Source organism: Carassius carassius, chromosome 27, assembly GCF_963082965.1.
Source record: "Carassius carassius chromosome 27, fCarCar2.1, whole genome shotgun sequence".
Taxonomy (NCBI): domain Eukaryota; kingdom Metazoa; phylum Chordata; class Actinopteri; order Cypriniformes; family Cyprinidae; genus Carassius; species Carassius carassius.
Window position 1 is genome coordinate 9,845,166 of NC_081781.1, and position 19,396 is coordinate 9,864,561.

Here is a 19,396-nt window from a genome sequence, read left to right on the forward strand (position 1 = left end):
AAAACATGCTGCAAATGTTTTTTATTTTTTATAAATAGGTAGCAATTTAAGGATATAGATATTAGATTTGTTTTTAAGTATCTAATAATAAAGTCCGTTTTGGCTTGATGTTGAGGTAAAAATAGTAAAAAACTGAGAGAAAAACTAGATTTGTCCAGTTATTTATGCTTGAAATGAGTGAAAGGTATTTTTATTTGACGGAATGATTTAACTATGGGTTTTTGCTTTCACAGTCATAACTTACATTCACAGTCACAACTTCACAATTTCAGTCACAATTTCACAGTCATAACTTATCACCCTTGAATGTCATAACTTAGTGAGTTGTTTCAGGGCTGTTTGAAATGTGGATGTTACCGCCCACAAAGAGGCTTCAAACATGTCTGAAATGTAGTTCAGTGTTTTGTTTCTCAATTCCTGACAGGACTAGTGGCGACACAGAAGCACCCATCCTTTGACAAGCTCTTTTGTTTTCAAAATGTCTATTTATTTTTCAAAATGAGGTATTTCAAAGTGCTGTGAGTTGCAGCACTAAAATGTACATTATAGAAAAGGAGGGGGAAAAAAACACTTTTTTCCCCCCACTGACCCAGTTCTATGAACCCAATACTTACAAATATATAAACAAAGAAAGAGAAAGACAGCAAAGAATAGAAGCCTTATAAATGGAGTATGAAAGAATTTTCTGTACAAAAGAAATTAAGGTAGGAAAAACGATAAAAACAAGATAAAGTGTTATCTACTCAGAACTCATTTTCATACGAAAATATATAAGTATCAAATTTAGTATGTATCAGAAGCACACTAAAGCATAAATGTAGGAATTAGTAAAGCGTGTCATAATAAGAGAGATTACAAGACAGAAAAGAATCCAAAAACAAAACAATGTGTCCTTATATTACAAACATCCTCACAAATCGAGGTCTTACAGTACTTGTTAAAGGTATATAAACTTCCAGTCTAGTTATTGGCAGCTTTTGACATCTTTATAAAAACCAAAAGACAATAATCGTATACAAAAACAAGGCAGACTGAGTGTATGTGATTTTAAAATCTAATCTATTTACAAAAGTGTCTGACATCAAGGTGCGCAGAGGTACATCCATGAGATTCGGCACCGGTGAGGTGTGAGAGATTATAGCCATTCGTAGTGTCTCGTGTCATTTGTTTAGTGTCTGTTTTTGCAGGAAGGGCATGAACACAAATTTCGTCGACCCAATCACGTTTTGAAGACTAGCTGTGTTTATGAGAGTCTTTCCATTGAGGAGAAGTTGGGTTTACCCAACTCCATTGTAGCGTGATTGGGGTGACAAAGTAAACCTGAAACATTCTCGGCGTCAAAAAATGTGCAAAAAAGTGTCAGCAGTGAGTGTTCCTAGAATGCATTTTAGGCCATTAGCCTTAGCGTTCCGTCGTTCGTCATTTGACGTCAACCATTAGCTCTAAAGCGATCGGCCAACAAGGGTTAAGTGTTAGCGAGTCCTGGCCTGCTCAAGCCTGCGGAGGAGCTTTTGTCGTCGGGCCTGCAATCTGTCTTTCTCCTGCTGGAGTCGGAGCTCTTGGGCCTCTAGGGAGCTGACATACTCTGTGGCCTTCTTCAGGATGACCACCTTCGCCGCCTTGTCGTTGCGCGCCAGCTCGGGCACCTGGTCGCGCAGAGTGAGAAAGCTAGAGCGCAGGTCGTTGCGCCGCTGGCGCTCCAGGATGTTGTGGTTTCGCCGGCGTTCGCTGTCCTCAGAATCGGAGCATCGTGGACTACTGGAGTCGCTCTTCCTCATTCGCTGGCTTGGTACACCATTAGTAGGGGAGTTTGGGGAAGAGTTCTGGTTCCTGCCAGTGCGTAGAGTTGTAGTGCTGTTGTCGATTCTGAGTTTCTTGCTTGGGGGAGCGCTGGGTATGTCTTGCTGGTCGGAGTAAGGGGATGGGGCTGCGTAGTTATGCTGCTGCTGGTGGATGGAGGCTGCTGCCGTCCTCTTCAGAATGAGCTCCTGTGGGGCTTTGCTCACCCCGGATCCCAGCCGCCCTCCTGCGGACGCTTGAGGGTTGGAGGCGGCAGACAGACCAGTGCTGGTTATCTTGCTGGTGATGGAACGCCTTTTCTCCACCGTGACGACATCGATCTCCTCTTCTTCTTCTTCGTCATCTTCATCGTCATCATCATCATCACCATCTTCATCATCATCATCATCATCTAGAGGAAAAAAAGGAGATTTAGGTTAGCAGGTTTGTTGTGCAACCATTCCTCTAGAGGTGCACAGGTATGAACAAGTGCACTTAAAGGAAACATGCCTGTGTTTTCTCTGGGCGTGTGCTAGGGTTAATGTCTTTGTGTGGGCAGATGAGACAATTGCTCAGTGCAATCATCTGAACATGCTCTGTCAAACATAGAGGAGCTGGATTCTCCCCAGATTGGACCACCTTAGATTTGACTTTCTACTTTAACACACACCCTTTATTTAGGGCGTCTAATGATGGGGTTTGCGAGCACATGAGCATTTCGTCATGTCATATTTTCTTACAAAAGCTGTTTTGCTGTCAAGTTAGACATTCCGCTTGGTGCTTTCTCAAATGGTGACACATTTCAGGTTAAGCTTAGATGGCAAGACGGCCTCAGTGTGAAGCCCGAGAGCTATGTTTATGAGATAATGGATGTGATTATCAGCTAAACCACACATGAAGACTGTTTGACATTTACTGGAGCCCACAGCCTCTCATTTGAAAAGATCCCTACAGGAAACTGTCTGCCAGCACTAAGGAGAGACCAAATGTGCCAATTTAGTCTCCAACAGAATGCAGACAGTCAGCGCTGGTTTGCCGCGAAAAGGGATAACAGCACTGGCGGGAAAAACTAGCGTTGTAATCGTGTGGTCCAATTATTCGCGGGCTTTGCCGAGTAACACTGATCTGATGGCGTCTTAAGCCGATGCCCTGGAGGGGCGCCAAGCAGACAGCTGGAGGAAAGGCTCCGCTTGTTCAAAGCCGTCACCCTGTAAAGAGAGATGACCCATCATCTCTTTTTTCCCCCTTCCTCGTCTTTTTTTCTCGTGATTATCATTCACTGCACCTCTCTGGGAGATGCTCGGCTTGCCAAGCTCAGCCCACTGGGCAGAAAGGAGGGGGGGCATGTTTGCCTTTCTCGTGGATGCACGCGCATGGCTCCTTTTTCGCATGCTGGTGCCCAGTGCCAGCTCTTATTCTCTCACCCACGTGTGATTGTCGTTTGGGATTTGCATTTGAAACAAGTTCTCATTTCGAAGGGAAGCGACTTATTGGGGGGCACTGAATTTAGGGGTTTGGCTTTTATGCAATCCGCCCTTGCTCACACCCCCCTTCCCAAACATCTGAGCCTTTGGTTTTAAACAATCAAGTGCTCTCAATTTATAAATAAAAATAGCAATTTTAAAAATAACATTTATTTCCCAAAACAATCTTGCAAATCGTAAGAAACACAATGCTGTGACCTAATAAATTCTCAAATTAGACTGTGATTCCATGCCTTAAGCCAGATTAATGGAAGGCAGATAAGGACATGTTTTCCTGTGTAATAGGGCTCAGTGACGTTATTCTCTGCATTAAATCTTTAATCATGAGCTATTCAGCCAAATGGCTCAACATCATGGACAACATCAAAAATTACCGCCATCTACTGGGTATGCAGACAGAGTATTACATAAACTCCCCATCGCCACCCATTACTACTACATAGTGTATGTTTGCGCGCGCGCGCGCGCGTGTGTGTGTTTGTGAGTGTGCGACCAACAGTCTGGAATGTCGTACACTAATCCGATTCAGGGCCTGTCATATGATCTTCAACAATAACCCCAATGACCACTCACAAACTAGTCCAAACTATAGACTGCCAAACTTTAACAATAATTTATTGCTAATGGCCATTAATACAAAATAAAAATGATATAACATAATTATAAAAAATAATATATATGTATATACATATACAGAATTTTTTTGAAAATGGGAAAAAAAATATTCATGACATATTCAGTGACAGTTTCTAGCATGTCAGGAGAAACTTACCAGAGTCACTTGGTGTCTCGTCTGCACTGACTGGAGGCAAGTGTTGGCTCCTCAGCTGTGTTAAACTTTGGCTGCTGCTGCTCCCGTTTCTTTTGTTGAGTGGATAAGGGAAAACAATGGTGGGGTCCACACACTCTGGTATAGAGTGGCTCATTTCAGGTGTTTTGATTATCGTGTCTTTACCAGCTTCAGTAACAGTAGGAGCAGAAATGGTTTTCCCGAGTTTCTCGTTCACTACCCGCTCCAGTTTCTCACGTGCTGAGAAGCCACTCCACATGCAGTCCTGAATAATTATGGAATTGCCTGTATTATCGAGAACTGAGCCAAAGAGGTCCCCATCTGATGCCCCCCAAATGTCGTCTTCTGGTAAGAACAGAAGCTCGGAAGCCCAGTCCAAAGGGTCTGTTAATCCATATCCCATCAGAGAGCAATCCCCAGCCACAGCACCCAGCTCCCCTGGGTCCCCTGGAAGCGCTGCCCGGCTCGGGGACAGAGGAGGAGTGGGAAGCAGCTCAAATTTTTTCCAGATGTCCTCACCAGGCGGTGCAGCGTCTGGTCTGCAGAAGTAGAAGTCATCTTCGTCCGGGTAGAAACAAGGCTGCAAGGAGTCAAACTCCAAATCGGAGTTCATAGTTTTAGCTGGCATTCTCCCTGTGAAAGACACAAGCTGATGTCTTAGAATCACCAAAGTGTTTAAAATAAAAGCTTTTGTCCCAACAAAGATACTGGAAAGGTAAAAAGGCAAACATCTTTTTATTAATAATTCTCATTCTAATTTCTTTTAAATGTCATCTCACTGTGTAGTGTGATATTAGTAATATTTAATATAATAAACTTGGAACTGAAAATGCATTAAAAACAAACCCTTTCAACAAAACAGCCTAGATATTTGTAATAATAATAATTATTAAATACTACTAAAAATAAATAAAACCTGTACAAAGCTTTTGTCATAAAGACATCTGTAAGTAATTAAAGAATACTATAATAGAATATTTTGTTGTAATACAGTTCAAATACAGCAGTGTCTTAATCCACAGATGTCTCTGAAGTGTCCTCTCTACATTGTTTATTGTGATAGCGTTCATTAACTCACTTAAACTTTGCACTGTTATTATAGGACAAGACACAAACTCCTTCAATAGCAAGTCGAGCAGACAAGCAAATAGTTTAGAAACAAGATTTCGCGTGAATGAAACAGTTAGTTTAACTGACACTAAAAGACGCGAGCGTCCTACCTCTGCGTGCGTTTTCTTGTCCCTTCTTTATCGCAGTCACTGTGCCCCCGTTTGGAGTCGCACATCTACCCCGGCGACTGAAGACTGTCCTGCGCTTCTGTGTTCGGGGCTGTGAAGTATTTTCTCGCTGTTAGCGTTTAGAAGAGAAGAGACATGGCTCCTCCTCCAGTGGGCTGGGCGCGGGCGAGGTATGTGCTGTGTGATTTTCAATGGAAAGAGCGTCAGTTTGCGCTAAGGTGTTTAATTCGCCGATAATTAAATAATAGATCACTCCAAATAAATACAAAATCATCACGTTCTTAACACGCGTGACTTCTTAAGTGGAACGCAAAAGGAGATGTTGGACAAAATAGGCTACATATCTCAGTTCACGGTCACTTTCATTGTGTGAGAAAAAGCTGTTAAAGTAAACGAGTGCCTTTATACATTCCTCTACACATATTTTGTGTTTAACGAAAGAAGTTGAACATGTATAGAACAACATGATGGTGAATAAATGATTGTTGAATTTTCAAAAAGTCACTTTTAAGAGACTGGAGTAGAATTTAGTTTAATGACTTGATGGGTTTTATTTTAGTTTGTTACAGTACTCTGTAAATTGCTTTATTCAGAACATAAACGCAGTTGCAGATTATAAGCGTTCAAACAGGATGGAGCGTGTTGTGAATGGATCAGAGCGAATCAGCAGCATCTCATTGTTCAGAGACGATCCGCATAACATCACCGGTGTCGACTCTCTTCTGCCGCCATGTGGACACGCGATTAACGTCTGTGTTTACATTCAGGTAGCAAGGTATGTTTTGATCAATCACACTCTTTAAAGCAGTTGTTGTATGTATTTGGACTATGAAGAAGAAACTTTAGTCCCAATGATATTAAAAAATATATAAATTCTGTTAATTATTAATTAATTTCTAATCTAATCGTTTCACTTCTAGGTCACAACAAGTAATAGGGGAGATAGTTGTCACTTTTAAATTAAGTGAGTATTTCTTGAGTTTATATTTTAGTCATCTTGCAGCTTTACCTGAAGACTTTGGAACTTTACCATAAGCGTAATTATTTTTATTGACCTGACATATCTGGGGAAAAAGTCCAAAGCACATTGGTTAGGCCGCCTACAATCATTTCAAAATGCATAAAAATGTTAAAACGTAATTATCATAATTTTGAATTCATGTTGAAATTATAAAACACCTTTTTTTTTGTCCTAATAACATTTATATAACATGTTATTGTAATATAATTTTACAGTACTAGACTTAAAGTCAAAGATGTCTTAAAGTGTTCACTTTACATTTGTTTATTGTGTTTATTCATTCATTTAAACATTTAACTGAAATTATAGCATGAGACAAATAGCAAGTCAAGCAGACTTATTGTTTATTATATTGGATGTATTTTAAAGTCAATCTCAGAACTTTTCCTTAAAGACCTAAGATATTTATTTCAATAATCCTTATACATTTAATTAAATAGTTCATCCTCTTTGTAAGCTTTGTTTGCTTAAAGAACAGAATATACAAACATTTTCCCAATATTTATTTTAACTATATGTTTGAAACCAACATATAGAAATATATATGTGTAATTAAAGTAAACTAAATCTTCTTGTTATTTAGATATAACCTTTCTAACCACTTCCCAGTGTGACAACTAGCCCCAACCTCCCATATTATTGAAGAAGTTTGCTTCTCTTGTGAAAACAGTTTGTTGTGGGAACTCAGCCAGAGAAAGACAGAGACTGTAAGAGAGGGTCTGGGATTTGAAGCGCTCCTCCAGAGCCCAGTCTCTATGACCTCAGCCCAGGAAGAGCTTCCTGTGTGAAAGTGAGGGGGAGTGTGGAGAGGAGAGTCTAGATCTGTCAGTCAGCGTTCGATTTGTCTGTGCTGGCCTTGTTTGCTTCAATCAGATTTATATACTTTTCTAGTTATAAATTTACAGTTAAAAACATCAAGGTGACTCATGGATTAATTTTAAAGCATTTAAATGGCTTTCAGTGTAAATCATCTGTGATAATGGCTTCACATTTGGCTCTTTAGGTATTATTCCATTAAAAACGGGCAGTTTTAAATCTGCCTATCAAAACATATGAAATGGCCAGTGTTACATACTTGTTCGAGATGCCTGAGTGTGCATCTGTGTGTGTATTCATACAGCTCAGTCTCATGTTTTCATGTCTTACCGAAGCGGAGGGTGGAGTAGCGTTTGGATGATTAAGCAATTGGGCCAGTTTGGATAAAACATTCATATTTAGAGAAAATACAAAAGCAAAGCATAAAGCCTCAATGACAACACGGTGGGAGACAATGAGAACACGCAGGCCAGGACATCAGTAGTGCACACGATCGGAAGTCAGGCCCGGGCGCCTGCTCCTCAGCTCTGGTATGCAGAGTGTGCACAAAATGTGCAGGTTTATACCCTCAAAGGTGTCAGATGTCCACTTGACTTTGATTTGTGTGCTTTGGTTGAATTATTGCTCTTTAAATACATGCATTAATGGGTAAAGACACTGCAAACGACAATGCTTTTCTTTTAATACAATCTGTTGTTGTTGTTGTTTTTTTCCCTGTGTGTCACTCACCTTTGTCTAGATCTCATAATCTTAATTTTTTTTCTCCCTTTCAATAAACAAACACACTCAGAACTCCAGTAGACTTTGCTTTACTCTACAGCTAATCCTTTAACTACCAGACCTGTCAATCATTGCAGGTTCCACAGTGGCATAATTCGTTAACAAATGGGAGGTGAATTCAACTTTGTTTCTGTTTGGTGGAATTCAATTAGTAACCTTCAATCTCCTAGCAAATGATATTTTAGCCAAAAAGGAAACAAAAACTCCTGTTATCATTTTCTCATCCTCATGTTGCTCCAACCTGAATGGCTTTCTGCTGTGAAACACAAAAGTGATTTTTTTTTTTTAAATATCCTGGCCATTCTTTCTTTTCATGAAAGTGAATGGGGACTGAGGCTGACGGGCTCCTCTTTGAAGTCATACAATAGCTTGTTAGATATACAGAGGTTATACTTTTGTGTACATCTGGAGCAAGAAAGTGAGAAAATTATGACAATTTTCATTTATCCCTGTAAATAACTCCTCATACCTGCAAGGATGAGTATTGAGTCCTGCCGTGGTAAGGTAAGTGTGGATTTGGTTTTAGTTGAATTTTTTTTCCTTGTAATCACAGCTACGTTGACTCGTAGTCAATATATAGTGAAGTGAATAAACGCAAGATACCATCTCTCTGGCATACTTCCCTCCCTCTGTCATCATATATCTTTTCATCCTTTACCATTAGTTGTTTGGCACAGGTTTCCATATGAGTCAGTTGGTTGCAAGTTCAAGCAACTGCTAAAGGAATTTAGTGAGATAGAATCCAAGATATCTGAAATTCGTTTCCTGTGTCATGAACTTTGCAATAGATGACTTTACACATCTATCTATCTATCTATCTATCTATCTATCTATCTATCTATCTATCTATCTATCTATCTATCTATCTATCTATCTATCTATGTGTCTTTAATATGGTTCATAATAGTAATGGTCTTATTTTCAAATCACAAATCTGACTGTCTCTGATTTCTCTGGGTGACTATATATATGTATATGTCTGTACATGCAAAGGGGTGTGAGTCTTTTTAGACTGTTTATGTTACTACATATGGTGTGTGCTTTTGTTTGATTTCCATTCTGGTTAAAGTGGACAGAGATAACAGATCCTGCAGCCCCTCTTAGTTTAAAGGGAAATTCCACAGAGCTGACTGAAATAGTAACAGAATCTTCATTTCACATCTCTGCTATCTTTCCTGTCTTTACCACAGCATCAGCTGAGGAATTCCATCTTTTGCCACCCTATAAGTCCAAACATAGGGTCTTTCTTTCTTTCTTTCTTTCTTTCTTTCTTTCTTTCTTTCTTTCTTTCTTTCTTTCTTTCTTTCTTTCTTTCTTTCTTTCTTTCAGATCCTTCAAGCCACTGTCCAATCAACAACTGAAGGCAGGCTAGCAACAAGCATGTAACCTAAACGACCCCGTGGCACCAGGCTGTTATGCTCCCTTCGGTATTTCCACAGGTCACGCTGCCGTGCATTTGAGACTGCAGGTAGAGTTGACGAGTGTGTGATTGACCGTGTAAAAGCTCATTGGTTTGTTTGCACTGTGCTTGGTATTTCACACTGTATCACACAGTTTGAGAATGATTTATTACCGAAAAGGATACCCAGATGAGACTTTGATGAACCCGCAGCTAGTTTATTTGAACAGAGCAGAAATATTCATGGAGGAGGTGAGAGACCACTACTTCCATTTTCATCCCTCGTCGAGTTTGAGACTACCTTAGGTTTACCTCTCTTAAGAGATTCTTTCAGTATTCATGTAGTTTTCATCAGTATGGTCAAAAATGTAATAAAACATATACATTTTTTTCACATGATTTTTGATATTAAGTCCTTATAGCAAATCTTTAACAAACAATATTTAATTCTTATACAGGTAAAAAAAAAAAAAAAAAAAAAAAAAAAATATATATATATATATATATATATATATATATATATATATATATACACTACACTACCATACAGAATCTGTGGTCCGTGAAATTTTTTAAAACTCACCATTTGTATGATGAAAGAAATCTTTGGTAAAAATATAACGTTAATATATGTATATATTTAATCCATTCTTGCTGAAAAAGTATCAAAAGAAGTATTTTAATCTTACTCTTTTAAGAAAATTTTTAATGATAGTGTGATATATGTTTTATATATGGACAATAAAAAAAATAAAAAAAGACGTATTTATTTATACCAGTTTTACAAATCAGGACATATCCAAAGAGATGTTTTAGGAGATTTTGTCAGGTTTAGCTCACTTTTGGGTACAAATTTGTCCCCAAAATACCGTTAAGTAGGTACACACACACACACACACACACACACACACACACACACACACACACACACACACACACACACACAACCAGTTTGTTCATGCAAAATGTCCACATAAATCAGTCATGATAATAAAACAAAGTATCTTACATTTTTGCTTGTCACATGAATGCTGTTTCTGTTGCTTTGATGGAATTGAACACAAGCTCTCACTTGCAACATGGGGACTTTTCAAGAACTAATGGGAAATGCTCAGATGTAAATCATTTGTTTATCCATTCTGACACTGAAATGTATTGTGGACGCTTGGAGGTCGATGTCGAAAGCCTCTGTGGTGTTTATCTTTGTCTGTCTGCTGAACAATCTTATCCATTTCGTTCACATTGTGAGAGTGGATCCACAAAACCAGGGCCCTTGAGTAAACCTGTCAGTCATTTTAGAAACTTGTTTGTCGAACCGCTCTGACAGTGAGTTAAAGCTGTGGCGAAATATGTTCAGTTTAAGAGGCCCTGATAGACCAGAGCGGAAAGCTTTAAAGGCGGTGTGTAAACTGAGTGTGTGTAAATTTGGCCTTGGACAGGCAGGTTAACGACCCTATTGTTGCAGTGTAAAAACCATGAGGCATAATCCACTAACTTGCCATGAATCTCCTGTGTCAATGCAGGTTAACTTCTACTTTGTGTGTCTGCATATGTATATATGTTTTTTTTCTTCTTTTTTTTTTTTTTGCTTGATCTGCTATTATTTACATACCATCATCAAATTTGTATTAAATATAATTAACCAATATCATAAAAAATACAAAATAATTAAAAGAGTAATTATAAAATAGCTCCCAAAAATTATGTAATTGTTTACCTTCATGTTCTTCCAAACCCAAATGACTTTCTTTCTTCACTAAATGTGAAATTTTCAATGTCAATATAGTTACACTCAAAAGCTTTAAAATAACAATAAGCACCACACAAATATCATAAGTGGTGTTTTTTTGCTATATTATTTGTCATCTAAAACCATTTGTGTGGGAAACCTTTTCAAAGAATCATTGATTCAGTTCATGAAAACTGCTCGGAATTATTCATTCTGTTCTTATTTGTTAACTGCAGACGTAAGATTATCATAGTTTCTTACACAAAGCACATAAATAAAGCACATGAGTAATATGGACCATTTTATGAAACTTTGGTAGTACTTTTATGGTGCTTTTGCTTCTTTTTTAAGCTTGGGAACTCCAGTATTTTGCATGGAAAAGAGTGACCAGCACATTATTCAACAATTCTTATTTTCAAAGATTTTGTATTCAGTGGAAGAAAGTATATCATATGTATTTGGAAAGACGTGAGGGTGAGAAAATGATGCATAAGATGACAGAATTTTCAGTTTGACAGACAACACTAACAATAACAGATGTTTGTTTTCTAATTGATAAGACATGTCTAGATATGAAAGCTGCCCCCAACACATGAGTAAGTGCTGCACTTTGATGATATGCTTTAAAAGACATGGCTTCATGTCCTACAGATAAGGGCTGAAGATAAGACCTTCGGAAATAGTAACTAAGGATGTAATAATCCAGTTTTTTTGTAGACTTAAACAGGCTATCCCTGGCTGCGACCTGCTTGAACTCAATGGCTTGTTCCTAGAGGTCACAGAGGGGCAACCTCTCTCTATCTCTTTCTCTCTGTCCTCCCCTCGGTTTTCTCTTTATCTGAGTGTGTTTGTTTGGATCAGTGGGGGTCATTAGGAGACTAAACATTTGCCTGATCACAAAGGCAAGGATGGTTAATATGTTTCAGCGCCTCCATTAGTGTGTCATTGTGTCCCCCCTTCTCGTACATCTCACACCGACATACATCTCACCACCTTAAACTGAGAAACCGAGAGAGAGGAAGAATAAGAGCCCAAACCAGAACTGCAACACTTCCTGCCAACGTGCCCAATCTTGCCCACATCGGATCGCATTCGCTTATGGGAAGTGGGAGCGGAAAAAAAGAGAGAGGAGAGAGAAACAAAAACTTTGAGGAGGCGAGAGATAAGACACAGTGAGAGCCGAGCAGATTGTCCACATAGAGGAAAGTGTTACAGGTTTGGGCTGGGTAGAGTGTGAATGGGATGTGAGGGCAGGCATAAACAGGAAGATTGTGTGAGTGTGTCGGGTTATCTGGCTTTAGAGAACTCCACTCTTGTCTGGACTGACTGCCACCTTCCTGCCACCTCTGATCTCCTCTAAAAGCTAACGTATCCGGCCATAATTTTAGCTCTTATAGTACTTGTGTGTATGTCTCTGTGAGAATAAACCCACTGGAACAGTTTGCAAAGTATTTAAAAACCTAAAATAATAGGAACTAATAACCCAAACACACAAACCCAAAGATGAAAGTGAAAAGACATAATAAGGATCCAGCACATCAAAATATAATCTTCGGAAATTATCTTAAATTATCTTTTAATACTCTTGAGAACCCTCCAAATCAGTATCCAATTTGTAATAAGAACCAGCATGCAGAGACAAGACATGAAAGAGAAGCAAAGCGCATGAGAGCTAGTCTGTTCGCCTGTTTTTTCTTGTAAAACAATTTGAAACAATTACACTAAAGCCTGGAACGACGCGTTGCAAGCTTGTGTTGATGTGGTGGTAACAAAACCTCAGTACTCAAGGGGCTGATAGAGTTACTTTCAACTGTCTGTTCTGTTAAACCGCATGTGTTTTTATTCAGGTTGACAGTTTAAGTAACTTGCTAAGCAAGATTCTCTTCAAACTGTTGCTTTGCCCTGATTTTACATTTGTGCGATTTGTAGACACTTTTATTTAAAAGGACTATCTATTCAAGGTATACATTTAATCAGTTTATAGATTATATTAAGCTATAGCTCCCCTTGTGGTTGCGAAAATGCAATGTGTTCTTAAGATGTTTTATGAATTGCAGTCTTACAAAATTTGAGATCTTAATGAGAATAATTTGAGTTCACATCGACTTTTGATTGCAGACTTGGGTAGTTGAACAATTTGAGCACAGTTTGCGATACTGTTGAGATTTTCCCTGAAAGAGGCTTGCGAGAATTCAAGGGTTTTCCTTTTTTCTCAGGAGTTTTAACTAAAAGTCTCAATTTTAGTTAAAAAACAAGACAGAAGTAAAGAGCCGTTTTTGTGTAAGTTTTAAAGATGAAAAGCTTGTTTGTCTGTTGTTTATCAGAGAGGATAAGATGTGAAAGAACAAGACTGACTGGATGTGCTGGGAATGCTGGTGTTAGAGTGTGTATAGCATTGTGACACAGGCTGAATTATGGAGAACATTGCGCCATACTGAATACTGAATTGGAGTAGTCATGTCATTTATTGACTTGAACTGGTCTGATGTTTATTACTTCATTTTAGAAACCATTTTTACAGCTGTTTGAGCCCCAGGGGGAAATACTTTTGCTCTGAGATTGCTCACTCTGAGCTCATAGAGTATGTTTTGTAGAAGTATTGGCTTTCTCTAAAATGTTTTAAATGTGATAACTGTTGAGCTGCAGTAATGTTCAAACGTTTCAGGCTCAGTAAGATTTTTTGATGTTTTTGAAAGTGTTTAGTTGTGCTTTTCAAGATTGCATTTATTTGACAAAAAATACTGGAAAACAGTAATTTTAGCGAAAATTTAAATGTTAATAATACATTTTAAATAGTCATTTATGATGGCAAATCTGAATATTCAGTAGTCATTAATTCAGGCTTCAGTGTCACATCATCTTTCAGAATTCATTCTAATATGCAGGTTCATTTCTCATTAATTCTTATTAATGTTGAAACTTGTTGTGCTGCCCAATATTTTTGTGGAAACATGATACTGAAGACTTAAATATCACTTTTGATCAATTTAATGTATCCTTGCTAAATAAAAGTATTAGTAAAAAACTGAATTGTAGTGTAATGTATAAAATTGATTTTATTTGTATATATATATATATATATATATATATATATATATATAGTATCATAGCTCAGAAGCTCAGAATTGTGGATATAGGTTTGATTTCATGTTGAAATCTCTTATTATGAGTGCAAGCATACGGAAACATAGGGTCTTTTTCTATGCAGCTTTCCCTCTGTTCTGTATATTACATTGTCAAAATTATTTTATAAAATTATAATGAAAATAAAATAATATAGAAAATCATATTAAAGCATTAACTGAATTTGAATTCTTAATAAATGAATCAAAGTCCCATTATTGTGTAATAGAAGTGTGTCCGATCAGTATTGATGAAAGGAATTTGGCTTGACACAGTCACAAAACATGACACAAATAACATACAATGGCTTAAGTGTGTGTGTGTGTGTGTGTGTGTGTGTGTGTATTTATCTCATCAGTGGAGTGCAGTTGTTGTCATCATGTTCTTCTCTTCCAAAGCAACACCCACAGTTGTCAGGACAAGAACTTTGATGTATAGGGTGAAATGAGTGTATTGACAGGAATGTGTCCAGGACTTTTTCCACTCAACACACACACAAACTACCCATCTAGATGGCCATAAGAATGTAGATGAAGATCAAACCATGTCCTCTCCTACAAAGCAAAGAAAGCCCTTTGTTCTCCTGACCTGACTGGATGGGCGTTCCCACATGGCCTAACTTAAGTAAAATATCCGTATTGTTTATATGAAACCAAGTATTATGTATTAGTCTGACACAAAAATGAGATCAGTGCTGGATCATGAAGAGCTACATAGCTCTTTCAGGTATATGGGTTGGGATGGACATTGACACAGTGTCTAAGAAAACAAACAGCAAAATTACAGTCAGCTGAAAGAAATGCATGATATTTGATAATGTTGTGTGTGTGTTGATGTTTACATAAAAAACGCAGAATACTATCCGGTGCTGAGTCCACTGGGTTCACCTGTTGTGAGGAAACCTGCCAGACATGACAAGTCGCTCCATCTGTCTGGACAGGCTGAGCTCCCAGACTCAGGGGAGATAGATGATGACAGATATGAGGAACTGCCGATGACCTGTGTCACCAGTTTAAACTGACCCTCCCACACACACACACACACACACACACACACACACACACACACACACACACACACACACTAGCAAAGACTCATACATATTACAGAATACAAAGACAAACAAAACATGTTTTTATTATGTGAGGAAAATGTAAAATATTAAAGTTGTTGTAAACATTTTTCTTTGTAAACTAAAATACTTTTTTTTTTTTTACTTGAAACGAAGACATCAGTCATATCAGTGGCTTTGAAAAATTTTTTATACTACACAATGTGGGTCACCAAATCATGGAGGCAACCAAACTAATGACTAGCTGAATATTACCTGAATATTAAAGTTTTCTGCACAATGTGACAATGGCATCGATGGTTACCAAAAGCATTTGCTGTTATGTCATCTGCGACACCCCCCTCTATAGGTGTCAGTATAAAGTAGGATCACTTTTCAATTAGACAGCTAAAGCACCATTAAATTCATTATAAATTAATGCTGTTAGAAGCCACTTTTGATTGTTTGTAAATTGAGTTATTGGAAAATGGAAGGAATGTGTATAAAAAGAGAAATAAATAAGAATAAATAAATCATTATGACTTATGGCGTGGTCGCATTTACCATTTGTCTTTGAAACTTTACAAAGTTTCAATAGGATTTATCATGATCTGGAATTCGTGTTGATCCTGTTTTCGTGTTGGTCATAAAGATTCGCTGTGCTGACCAACAGAAAGCTGCTTGGTGTGAAAGTGACTTCTGTGTAGACAATGATTCCTGCATAATGAAAGCAAAACATTTTACTTAAAGTTCACATGAACATGAACACACCTTTACACCCAAAACACGACCTTAACCACACAAAGATCCAATCAAAACCGCAGTCCGAACATACATGCCAATGTACACGTACTGGAGACAAATGTTAGCCTGACTCATGTGTCAGCCTCGCTTCTCTTCTTAACCCTGAGCTTTGTGTGCAGAGGGACTGCGCTAGCCCTGAGCCGGTGGCCTTTAACCTTCCCAGGGTCATCGATTCCCCTCTGCAAAAAGTCTTCTTCTTGATTCCGACCCACCTTCTTCATCGCCATGTGATCTTAAAATCAATTAAATCAGACATTCTTCTGGACTGAAGTCATTTCCTTATTGCTCCTATTCATCTTTCACTGTGTAGCCATTCAACAAGTCTGAGTTTCTCTGAGATGACAAGTATTGGCTTTCTCTCGTCTGGTCACACGGAGTGTGTGAGGAATGTGTGTGAGCTTCAAACAGCCTCCTGTTGGATTCACAGCCCATTCTGTGCATTCCTGTCTCTCTGCCAGCTTTACCCAGCCAACTATCCAACCTCACATAAGCTGGTATGAGAGAGAGAGAGAGAGAGAGACAGAGAGGAAAGAGGGCGGAGATCCAGACAGACGGACTGGGAAAGCTTCCGTCTCATAGCAAGGTTTGGTTAAGTCCCATAGTGAGTAAGGCTGACCTTTCATACATTAATGCAAAGCTTGATGTTCTGGCTTTGATTGGTGCTATTTTTGTAGAAAATGAATATTCTGGGTTCAGTTAAATTCAGTCAGAGAATTTTCAATTTGTTCCTTTTTTCCTTAAAAAAAAAAAAAAAAAAAAAAAAACTAGTACAGTTGAGGCACTTGCAGTCTAAGTAAACGGGGCCATAAACATAACGTATCCAATTGATAAACTTTGCTGCCATGACAATTTAACAATAAACCCTAAAATGGATGTAATGTAGCGGTGTAACAGTACACGTATCCCTACCGAAATCTTTCGGCATGGGCCTTTCGGTTCGATACGCATGTGTACAGTTGTAATGGCTGCACAGAGTGCGTTCATCCCTTCATCTTTATTATTATTTTTAACGTGAAATGAACATGAACGAACATCTCATGTAATCGCTTAATCAGGTTAAATTGCGGAAAGATGTCAATAAAAAAGCTTGTAAACAATGTCACGTAGAATTTCATTTACCTCAAGAAAGTCCCCACATGGAAAAAAACTATATAAACATATATGTTTCAATATAGGCTTTGATATAGGTTTTTAATATATGTGACATATATAAAATTGGCTGTTTTCCTATATTATATGTACATATATGTACATATAAGCACATATATATATATGTACGCATATATGTACTGTACACACACACATGTACATATATGCACGTATACTGTATATGCACCTATATGTTCACCCACTGTATAATAGTAAAATTAAAATCCATAGCTGCTAGGCAACATAAATAAAAGTCCAAAATGTAGAAATGTACATTATTTATTTAATCAAGATCAATCAAATAGTACAAAACAAAAAATATGAGCTAGGCATCGTGTATGACAGTCAAAAATGAGATATGAGCTACAAAATCACCAGATCCTGCCATTAGCTATATAGAAGACATATCTTGTATGTATAGGGCTTATATGTGGATATGAAGAAGCAATACAGGAGACCTATATTTCCTGTATATGCACATATATGCACCTCAATTTTGCCTATATGTGGCATATATACGCATATAGGTTTCATATATGCGCATATATCCACATATAGGTTCTTTCCATGTGTGTCACCAGTGTCTACAGTTATTTGCTAGAGAAATAAAGTCTAGTGAAAAACATTTTGTGAAATATTAGACTATATATGTTATTATTTTATTTACTTTACTATATTTTACTTTACCTGTTAGTGATATCTTATTTAATGTATGTTTAAATAAATATTTTATATACGTTATTATTTTATTTACTTTACTATATTTTACTTTACCTGTTAGTGATATCTTATTTAATGTATGTTTAAATAAATATTTTATGATACAAGTTATGACAGCTACTGTGTAAATGATTGTATTTCAACAACAAATAGAAACTTAAATTTGAGTATTTATAATAATAGTTAACAATAAATAGTAATTGAATTTAAGCTTGGGCTCTGTAGTAAATTGTAACCTTATAGTAATGTAAAAGGTCTAGAATAGTAGTTGAGGTAGGTTTTTATCCCTAAGAAAATTTTAATTGTAATGAAATTTATGGGAAAATTGTGCAGTTGTACTGAATGTCTGTGCGGCCTCATGCTTTTAAAACCTTAAAGTCTTGATTTATGAATGATTCTGTTAGTGAGGTGGTGAAGTGTGTGTGAGTATAGGAAGCTTGCGGAAGTGTGTTCTTTTACTGAATGGGTCAGTCGGGTGTGTGTGCAGAAGAGCAGGAACAGGAAGACGGATCGCCAGTGGCCAGTGTGACTTCCTGTGGAGGCCAGGTCCAGAGAGTAGACCCATGGGAGATGGCCATAATCATGGCAATCAGCATGATTAAACCTCTTTAAACCACCCAGAGAGAGAGGGGAAAAGAGAAACAGTAGGAAATTTCACAAGAGACAGAATTAAAAGTTGTTTTCTTTGAAGCCATACCATAACAGTTGTGTGATATTTAGAGTGAGTTGTGTTTTGGCCTCAGCAGCTGGACTGGAAAGATGCTGAATCTGCTGGGATTACTAGCGGAAAGACCATCGCATGTTCACATTCATTGCCTTGTACCACATGTATAAACAAAAAACACAATCATTTAGTCTTACATAACTACTGCCTCTTCTAACCATTTTAGAAACAAAAAATCATGTTGATTACATGATATGCCAATTAAGAAATAAAAAAAATATATGGAAAAAGTGAAAGTCATGACATTTGACAAGTATGGTAACCCAAACTCGGAATTGGTGCTCTGCATTTAACCCATCTAAGTGCACACATACAGCAGTGAGAAGTGAACACACCATGAACACACACCCAGAGCAGTGGGCACATATATATCCAGCGCCCGGGGAGCAACTGGGGGTTCAGTGCCTTGCTCAAGGGCACTTCAGCCAAGGGTGGAAGAGAGCGCTGTTCATTCACTCTCTCCCACCTACAACTCCTGCCAGCACCGTGACTTGAACCTGCAACCTTCCGGTTACAAGTCCAACTCTCTAACCATTTGAAAAGTTATTATAGTACTAATTCCAAGTTACTACTGTATAGTAAAGGCAAGGCAAGAACACAATTTGGAAACTGTGTTTGTTTAATAATGGAATTTTTCATTTTAACTTTGAAAATCTTGTGCCTTTAATGACCAGTAAAGCACTGTATATATATTGTTTATATATATATTTTCATTCTGCAGTTGAGTTTCAGTTTTCATTTTTCCGAGTTAGCTACACATTCTTGCATGAAATATGCTAAACTTATTTT

The 19,396-nt window shown here is 37.8% G+C and overlaps 1 protein-coding gene and 1 long non-coding RNA gene across 2 annotated transcripts; one reads left to right on the forward strand and one right to left on the reverse strand.

The window, feature by feature from the left end:
• Positions 1 to 465: 465 nt before the first annotated feature.
• Positions 466 to 4,686, reverse strand: mycn (MYCN proto-oncogene, bHLH transcription factor). Its single transcript, XM_059512581.1, has 2 exons — positions 4,036 to 4,686; positions 466 to 2,191 (listed from the first exon to the last, which is right to left on the reverse strand). Exons 1-2 carry the CDS (start codon positions 4,679 to 4,681, stop codon positions 1,473 to 1,475), a joined length of 1,365 nt encoding a protein of 454 aa, XP_059368564.1. The 5' UTR covers positions 4,682 to 4,686; the 3' UTR covers positions 466 to 1,472.
• A 632-nt stretch (positions 4,687 to 5,318) lies between these two features.
• LOC132106674 (uncharacterized) lies at positions 5,319 to 6,381 on the forward strand. The gene is made up of 3 exons (XR_009424176.1): positions 5,319 to 5,461; positions 5,885 to 6,066; positions 6,212 to 6,381. It is a non-coding gene; the product is annotated as an uncharacterized LOC132106674 (long non-coding RNA).
• The last annotated feature ends 13,015 nt before the right edge of the window (positions 6,382 to 19,396 follow it).